The 9,520-nt window shown below is 39.1% G+C and overlaps 1 protein-coding gene across 2 annotated transcripts; it reads left to right on the top strand.

Moving 5' to 3' along the window:
- Positions 1–1,472: 1,472 nt before the first annotated feature.
- dhcr7 (7-dehydrocholesterol reductase) lies at positions 1,473–7,617 on the top strand. 2 transcript variants are annotated; one of them, XM_044135804.1, is made up of 8 exons: positions 1,473–1,577; positions 2,681–2,789; positions 3,472–3,694; positions 3,778–3,868; positions 3,955–4,168; positions 4,257–4,461; positions 5,066–5,197; positions 6,084–7,617. In XM_044135804.1, the coding sequence occupies exons 2-8, from the start codon at positions 2,701–2,703 to the stop codon at positions 6,546–6,548; spliced, it is 1,419 nt and encodes a 472-aa protein (XP_043991739.1). In that variant the 5' UTR covers positions 1,473–1,577; positions 2,681–2,700; the 3' UTR covers positions 6,549–7,617. The 2 variants fall into 2 exon arrangements, with proteins under 2 accessions (XP_043991739.1, XP_043991729.1); XM_044135794.1 differs by having other exon boundaries at positions 1,481–1,577; positions 2,678–2,789.
- Positions 7,618–9,520: the final 1,903 nt, after the last annotated feature.

Here is a 9,520-nt window from a genome sequence, read left to right as displayed (position 1 = left end):
AGAATTTGCCCCTATTACAGCTGTGCCACAAAAACATGCCTATTAAACTGTTTATATTCAAAAATGTAAACAATATAAAGATTATCAGGAATCCTCTCCTGTCTCCAAATGTTCCCATTCTTTGCCCATGGTGTCAAAACAAGGATATGATTTTGCAGTGGAAATGTAAACTTGGCTAAATAAAACAAACGGGAAAGACTCAGAATTAAGAAGTAACAAAGAATGTTTTAACTAGAAAGACTAAAGTTTAATGACTTGTGGGTCGTTGTCGCCAAGTCCATGCAGCATGTGAGAACTTTAAGCCTCCCAAAGCTGAGACCTCGGTTACTTAAAATGTTTGTGATAGTTTAGCTCTGCCCTCTAGTGGTCGGTTTGTGCAAAAACAATCTGCTGAAGTTTGATTCGGTTTTCATTTTACTGCTCTATTGTATTTTAGAGCGTCACATGATTTAGATACAGGACAACTTTAGAATAACTTGGCTACTCTGACCACCTGACACTTCGATGTTTGCTTGAGAAGAATTGTTTTACTTCGTTTGGATGAGTTCCTAAATCTACTTCACAATTTTCAATGAACTTTACTGGCAAGCTATAAAGGTTCAGCCATGACATATTGACATTTTACGATAAAGTAAAAAACAAAACAAAAATGTCCTGTTTGCTGAGAAATAATGTTTCACTCTAATCCGCTAGTGTTTCTATTATGCCCGCAGAGCCAATATTTTCTGGGTTTCCATTTGAGCATGTCTGGTGTGGAGGAAATTCCAATAACAGTAAGTGATGATAAGGTAAATAAATAAATAAATAAATAAATAAATAAATAAATAAATAAATAAATAAATAAATCATACAGATATGCATACTAAAAGCAATATTAATTTAAAATGATAAACATTTTTGATAAAAATAAAAATAAAATAAGTAGGTTCTGGAAAATCTGTAACATTTATATTAGAATTAGTTGCTTGTTCCATGTACAAATAGAATATAAATATATATATATATATATATATATATATATATATATATATATATATATATATATATATATATATATATATATATATATATATATATATATATATATATATATATATATATATATATATATATATATATATATATGGACTGGTTTTATGTTGGTCATATAGTGAAGATTATTCTCCATAATATTTAGGAATGTCAACAAGCTGACACGAGACTGAATTAATTGCGTGTATCCAGCCAATCCCGCACTAGCTTAATACGCTAATTGCCAATCACAACAATGCATCCCTCCCACATTTTCTACTTTTCATTCATACACTCTGACCCTGACTATGGTGAAATAATTCTTAAGTTCTCGGGCGCTCATGGCTCCAGTCGCTCTTACCCAATCAGAAGACAAGAATCCAACTCACTTATGAGTCTGGCACAATCTCATTGGTTTATTATCCAAACTAGTGGCCTTATGGGCGGAGCCTGTGGCGCTACGTCTAGTTCCGTCTAGCGGTTAGCAGAGGCTGTAGTCTAGTCTGCCTCTGTAGGAAGGAGGAGGACAGCTGGCTGCCTTTTATTCCCAAACTTACAGCACAGAGGTGAGTGAGCAACCGTACAATACAGCATCTATAGTACATGTTTTCCACTGTATTTTACACCAGTATGCATTTTTAGTGACTACACAATGTCTAGAGCTGTGACGTGCAGGAGACGGTTAGCTGCCTTAAATTCGACTTTAGTAAACAGAAAAATGCGCGTGCACAAGCAAATAAAGATACACTCCAGGCCGATAACCTGATAGCGTACTCCTGGCTCGAGTATAAAATAAATGGTGTTTGTTGAGCATTACAAAACCTGTCTCTCCTCCTTCGCTCTGTCAGTGCAAAAACAAAAAGCTACAAGGACGAGTCATTTTTTCCGTTCTATTTATTATTTTATTACACTAATTATAATAAAACAGTTTATTGGTTTGTTGCTCTTCGTCTTTAGTCTGACCTATATATTCACTGCTTTCAAGGTACGCGTTGCTCCATGGTTTCATAAAGTATTTACTCAGAAGGACACATTAGGGCTCCGCCTGCTGTCGTAGTAAGACGTAATTTAGTTTGTGATATTCAGTTAAAAATGCTTTGTTCAGTAGTTTAGTAGTAGTACTACTGTGGTTGTCTATAAGTGTTGATGTGAATGAAATTATCTCTGAAGAAATGCACTTTAGTTCCACTTTATGACCCTTATTATGTGAACAGAGATGTTTACCATATACCAAACTGACCTTAAAACTCACTCAACATGTACTGTGGATATTTTTATAGGCAATACAATGAAAAATGAAGTTGGAAAGCAGTTATTTTTCTTTCGTTTCTTTACTTTGTTTATTTAAAAGGGACAATCCATATGAATTCAGATTTTTACATAGATGGTAATTTCCATATCCAGTCCCTGGGTTATATAAAAAGAGTGCAACATTAAATCTCATGATTCAATAAATTTCAAAAGTAGTTAATAACATCTAAAGTACTATATATGTACAGGTATCATGATATAGGTTTAATGAGAACACTGTGGAACTGCTCTAAATGAGGCCCATATTTTGTAAGTGCTGACATTTGTTACTTGGACACCTGGTTGTCACTGATTTCGTACAAAGTACAGGAAACTGCAGCAAGATGGACCCTAAACCTGATAATGTGATTCTCAGCAGAGGTGAAGGCTGCAGAGACCATGGAGTCCACAAGGAGGCGCCCTCAGCACCATGCCAATGGAAAAGGGTCTGATGCTGTGGAGAAGTCAGCACAGTGGGGAAGAGCATGGTGAGTAGCTCAAGCTGCACAGGCGTATTTGTTCAAAAAGAGGAAAAAATTCATTGACTTGTCCTATTTTGTGATTCAAGGAGGTTTTACCTTGTGAAATAGAAACAGAAACACACGATAAAATCCAGTTATGTGATATGGACCAGTGTCCTGCAAAAGTACAGATTACTCCTGAGCTATAATCTCTATACTGGATTAACTGATATGACATGACTTTATGTCATATTATAAAGACAAACTTAAATAGATTTTATATGATAAATAAAAAACAAAATAGGGCCTTAATGTTTAAAGGAAAGAACGTAATATATGCATATATCAGCGTTATCCTACCATTAACTCGCCCTCCAAGAAGATCACGGCATTTGGAGGCGCCAAGCCACACCTCTTGCGCTTATCACAATCTTTCGAAATCACCAAAGTTAACAAAAGCAGGTTGAAAAGACGCACTTCCAGCTGTGTTCACATGCTGTGAAAACAAATGTGGCAGTCATGGCTGTTATGACATGCTATTGAAATTCCCTGAGTTAACCCAGTGCGGCCCTCTACAACACCATTAGTTTGCCGCTCATCTAATTAGTTTTTTAAAAATGTTTTTACAGTAGTTATAGTTGAAACATTACATACCTCTGCATGTAGAAAATCTTCTGACCCTCCTCCTGTGTTTCTGATCCATTCCCAGGGAGGTGGACTGGTTTTCTCTGATCGGTGTCGTCGGCCTCCTTTGCTTCGCTCCCTTCATCGTCTTTTACTTTGTGATGGCCTGCGATCAGTACGAGTGCTCCATCAGCCAACCTCTGTTAGATCTGTGCCAAGGAAAGGCAACCTTGCTGTCCATCTGGGCCCGGGCCCCCTCCTTCACATGGACTGCTGCTAAGATATATGCCATCTGGGTGAGCTTTCAGGTAAGTAGATGAGGGATCAGGTGCTGTGTCACACAGAAGCTTTGCATTTTCTTCAAACTGAAATAAAGCGTCTTGCTCTTCAGGTGTTCCTCTACATGTGTATTCCTGACTTCACCCATAAGTTTATTCCGGGCTACGTGGGGGGAGTGCAGGATGGGGCTCGTACCCCTGCTGGTATATGCTTCCTTCTTCCCTCAAACAGTTGTGAAAGAAATGTCTTATATCTTCTTAACATATATTTGTTTTCTTCTTCTCCCAAGGTTTTATTAACAAGTATGAGATCAACGGGCTGCAGTGTTGGATCATCACCCATGCTCTGTGGTTTGCAAATGCCAATTATTTCCACTGGTTTTCTCCTACCATTATATTTGACAACTGGATCCCCCTGTTATGGTGTACCAATATACTGGGCTATGCTGTGTCCACCTTTGCCTTTGTAAAGGCCTACCTGTTCCCCACCAATGCTGAGGACTGGTGAGATCAGCTGCTGAACTCCACATTATCTCAGGTATTATAAAGATAACACAACGTTTACACTCTTGCTTTCTTTGTCACTCCACAGCAAGTTTACAGGGAACATATTTTATAACTACATGATGGGGATAGAGTTCAACCCTCGCATCGGCAAGTGGTTCGACTTCAAGCTGTTCTTCAATGGCAGACCTGGCATCGTCGCCTGGACCCTGATTAATCTGTCTTACATGGCCAAGCAGCAAGAGCTGTACGGCCACGTCACCAACTCCATGATTCTGGTCAACGTGCTGCAGGTAAAATGGGAAGATAAGCTTCTTAAAGCTGCAGTATGTAACTTTATAAAAAATTTTTAAAAAAAGTTTTTTTTTTTAAATATTTACTTTGTTGTGAAAAAAAAAATCAAACTTATCTGTTCTAACTAGAAACCAGTCAGAGCAGGGGGTGGGCCTTAGCGCTGTCAGTCACCCTCAGTGTGGCGCTACTCATCCCTTTTATGTCTAAATTAGGTGAATTTATTGCCAGCTCACTTAGTATCATTTATATCTAAAACAAAAAATTAACAGCCAATCCAGATTATTAGCGGTGATTGGTTAGACCTCATGGTAATCGGAATCAGCAGCAAAAAAAACCTGATCGGAGCATCACTAATCATGTCACATGAGCAATGTAGAATAGTTTTAATTTATTTGATCATTTATTGTCTTTATAGAACAAGACTCAGGATTAGTTTCACTTTCAGCTTGTTGTATTTTGTCAGATTTTTCTATAAGACATAACCTTCAAATCTATGGCTACATGGGTTTTTATCCTTCCCAGTACAATTCATTCAGGCCTAAACTAAAATAAGTAAATATCATGTTAAAATGTCATTGGCAAAATCTGTTTGTTGCTTAATAGGGCATTTATGTGCTGGATTTCTTCTGGAATGAGGCGTGGTACCTGAAGACCATTGATATCTGCCATGACCACTTTGGGTGGTATCTAGGCTGGGGGGACTGTGTGTGGCTGCCGTACCTCTACACCCTGCAGGTAACGCACACATACACACACACCACAAAGTCTCCATGCCACACTAAATGGTTAATATGTTGTGAAAAGGTTTTTCACCTGCGATAAGTCAACTAGAAAAGTGTCAGAAAGCGTCTGATAATCAAGAGTTGCAACACTAGGCCTGTCACAATGACACATTTTGCTGGGTGATTCATTGTCCTTGAAATTATTGTGATAATTGCTGTTTGTTTAAGATAACATTATTATTGTTTGAAGACCATTGTTAATAGTATAAAAATGACATATTAGGCAATGACTATTGGATAAAGGGGTAGTTCTCTGTTGAGAAAACTGCCCTTTAAGGAAACTGTTTTAGTTCGCTCTATTTTGCACAGTCCTTTAGTATTTTTGCATTGTACCTGATCTACAATTTTTTCAGTTCTGGGACATATACGGATATTAATATCGAATTGGTGCATCTCTAATATTTAGGGACTTTTTAGACAACCAAAATGGTAATGGCTATAATCAGAATAAGGCGATCCAGCTTTTTATAGGTTAGTAATACCACTCCTTGGTAAAATTCCATTGAGTTAGCTCTTTTTTTTCCATCTTTCCTTTAATTGTTACAACTTTCCCTCTTAGTAGAGGAGATTATAACAAAGAAACCCCATAAGACACTTGGTGGAAGGGGGTTATAGAAAAATACAGAGAAATCCCGATTGGGTTTCTGGACAGAACCATCATGTAATACTGTAGTCCTGACTGCACTGAACTCTGAGCTGCTATTTAATGTGAAAATATTCATAGCTTACCAATATTTTAAAATGCCCTGCACATGAAAGCTGACTTGCACTGACTGATCTTACTCGTGGCTGAAAGCCTTCGACAGTTGATGTGTTGTTGATGTGTTTCTGGCTCTTAGGGCCTGTACCTGGTGTACCATCCGGTCCAGCTATCAGACACTCACGCCGTCGCCGTACTGTTGCTCGGTCTCGTTGGGTATTACATTTTCCGCTCCACCAACCATCAGAAAGATCTGTTCCGCCGCACAGAGGGCGCCTGCTCCATCTGGGGGCGTAAGCCCACCTACATCGAGTGTTCGTACCTGTCCGCCGACGGCCGCAGCCACCGCAGCAAGCTTCTGACCTCGGGGTTCTGGGGAGTGGCGCGTCACTTCAACTACACTGGCGACCTGATGGGTTCCTTGGCTTACTGTGCCGCCTGTGGCCTTGGCCACATTCTTCCATACTTCTACATTGTTTACATGACCATCCTGCTGGTCCACCGCTGTGTGCGAGACGAACACCGCTGCAGCAGCAAGTATGGGAAAGACTGGAGACGTTACACCGACACAGTGCCTTACAGGCTGATTCCTGGACTGTTTTAAAGGGAGGCAGAGGAGGAGCTGGGAAATCTGGTGAAATGATGAATGCTTGGTTAAACAAGATAAGGTTGGCTCCTCCCACTGAACATTCTCCTCTGAATTTCAGACTCTGCACTGCAAACTCATCCCTGTAACCCTCTGCCAAATGAATACAGTTTGATAGTTTTTGGTTTCCATGAAGCAACAATGTGCCAACTTGCAGGACATTTGATAAAAATATGTATTTTTTCAAAAAAGCCTCAGCAAACATCAGACACAAAGTTACTTGTTTAAAACACTGAACGCCATGTGCTGTAAAGTGAGGGGCACGGCCCCTGGGGAGAAAAGGAGCCATTATGATTCCTGTTTACTCATTTGTATTTGTGAGCAATCAGAGCTCCGTCTCATAGATTAAACTCAGAGCTTCAGTTTGTAGCTGTGGTAACAAAACAATCTAACTATGAAGATTGTTCTTTGAACTTTTAGAAAGTAAACTTGCCAGCTTTTGACAAGGTGGGGGTGTAAAATGTTCTTATAACCAGAGGTGGAGCCAGTAGAAAACATTTGGGAACCACTGAGGTACAGAACATCTGGGATGAAAGGATGTATCTCTCAATTTATCAACCATTTCTTTTAAAACATACCGAATTCAAATTTGTGTGGTGGTGCTGATCTTTTGTTTTTTACTTCATGAAAAATATACGTATGCTTGTTTGTAATAATTATAATGGACTCCAGCTATAGTGGGCTTTTACTGCTTATTTTATCTAATAGTCCCATCAAAGTTTGGAGAGTGACAGTTTTCTCAACCAAATATCTTCTACCTTTACTGTACTCAATGCCACTGTTTGATCTAACTTAATTGTCCTCCTGCAGTCTGGAAACGTTATTGTTGAGTCTTATTGATGACAATCCTCCACATTATGTAAGTCATAACAGTTACTGAGTTCATGATAACTCAATCGAAATTCATCCACATTCCAGCTCCGAGGAAATGTTTTTTCTTTCAAACAAAGTTTGTTTCCTGTATTTTACAATTTCTCAAACTGACATTGCAACCATCCAGCAATAAACTAAAAACAGAACTTTTAAATTTAGTGATGATCTTACTTTGTTTTGACACACTATCTTTAAGAAAATCTAACAAACATGTTCAGGCTTTTGATTTTTGCTAGACACTGACATCATTATGGCATAAAGTCAGTCTTTGTCATTTTTAGTATTAGCACTAGAGGGCAGCAGATAGCTTTTCTTCAAAACGGAATGGCCTTTTTTCACAAATGTGCAACAGTTATAAATGCATAAAAATAATTTAGAGCTTGCTAATGCTGCTCTTTAATTGACTCATCCTACAATTATTACACTGTTATACCATAAAATGAGTGAAGGACTAACAAAAAGCATTTTAAAAGGCTGCACTATTCGATTCCTGTTCCTATAATAGAGGTCAGTAGTGGAAAAAATGGTTTCTGATATACACCATTTAACACATGTTTTTGTTCGTTCATTAAAGTCCAAACCAGTTATAGTAATGTAAATAGTTTTGCTTGCAAAGATCATAAGAGTTTAGAACATCCCCCTCTAGTGGCCATCTTGTAAGCAGCGATATTGAGTGAAATTATGTTTTACAAATACAAGGTGAAGTGCATGACAATAGGTCAAAACAGAAATTAAATGTAATGGAAATAGTGCAGTTTGGACCCACAATGAGAACCAAAACCCAGGTAAGGTTTAATGAGTTTTATGAACAGCAACTGCATCATCGATTGGTTCAAATTCAAAAATACTTTATTGATCTCAAAGGTACATTAAATGAGTATCAAGTTATGACAAGTGAAGAGTCATGGGCAACATGAACAGGAAGTACTGTGCAATCAGCAAATGAATTGTTACCCAGCAGAGGCGGTTTCCACCATCTCTCTGGAGATTTGGACCTCAATGGACTTGAGTCCTCTGTGATGTAACAGTGAAGGAGGAGAAAGTGACCTTTCTCAGGGGATTGTTGAAGAAATGTCACAGAGTTTGGAAATACCAGCACCAGGGTGAGTAAGTTGACACACACCAATGCAATGAGCAGAGCTCTCCATGGGAAAGGCATGGTAGTCAGTCTGCAATCCCATAATCAAAGGTTGGGCAGACAATCCTGGTCAGCAGCAGGGCAGGCAAAAAAGATCAAGAACTGTGACGCTGTAATCAAAGTCAAGGTGTGAGAAGCAAGTTTCAGAGCCAGAATCAGAGTATCTCAAAAGTTTCTTTGTCACAAGTTTGCCACTGAGTGAATGCAGAGCAGGAGTCCTCAAATCCAGGCCAGGGCTGGTGACCTGTAGCTTCTACATCTATCCCCGGCCCAACACACCTGAATCAAATGGCTTAAATACCTCCTCAGTGTAGTCATGTTGCCCAGAGTCCTGCTAATGACCTAATTATTCGACTCGGGTATTTAGAGGCAGAGACATTTAAAGGTTGCAGGACCCCAGCTCTCGAGACCTGGGATATACACGGCGGCAAAAATATCAGTGGAGTTGGGCGGGGCAATCCTTACTGGACTCATCTGATGGGATTGCAGTTTGGGTATGCATGAGGCTAGGTACTGCAAATGCTCTGCATTTGTCCAGATGCTACCCGACTGTATGGCCGCCCTCATGTACTCATCAGTCCTGACATCAGCTTGCTGCACCATCTTTCAAACCCCACCATGTTAAAAAAATTTCACAATAAAAGTACACAAGCCTTATGCATATGCAAAATGGAACTGCTGTGAAACTCTGTGAAGTTACCGGTAACCTGGGTTTTCTGGTGACCTTCACTCACTGTTTTGATTTACTGTTAAATCTCCCTGTAATTCCCTGCTGTATTACTGCCCGATGATGTCAGAATGCTTGCCCTTATTTACCTGTTCATAATATGCCAGGTACATGTTCTTACAAGTCCTTAACTTGATGCTAAACTTTTTTTTTTCTTTTGCCAGCATGTGCACATTACAACTGTTACATAAA

Source organism: Gambusia affinis, linkage group LG02 (assembly GCF_019740435.1).
Source record: "Gambusia affinis linkage group LG02, SWU_Gaff_1.0, whole genome shotgun sequence".
Classification (NCBI taxonomy): domain Eukaryota; kingdom Metazoa; phylum Chordata; class Actinopteri; order Cyprinodontiformes; family Poeciliidae; genus Gambusia; species Gambusia affinis.
This window is presented reverse-complemented; position numbering and strand designations above follow the sequence as displayed.

Bases quoted from the DNA above. Each gene is read 5' to 3' on its own strand.
- dhcr7 (XM_044135804.1), top strand. From the start codon at position 2,701: ATGGAGTCCACAAGGAGGCGCCCTCAGCACCATGCCAATGGAAAAGGG. The intron at 3,869-3,954 runs GTATATGCTTCC...TCTTCTCCCAAG, and splicing joins TGGGGCTCGTACCCCTGCTG to GTTTTATTAACAAGTATGAG. The intron at 4,169-4,256 runs GTGAGATCAGCT...GTCACTCCACAG, and splicing joins CCCACCAATGCTGAGGACTG to CAAGTTTACAGGGAACATAT.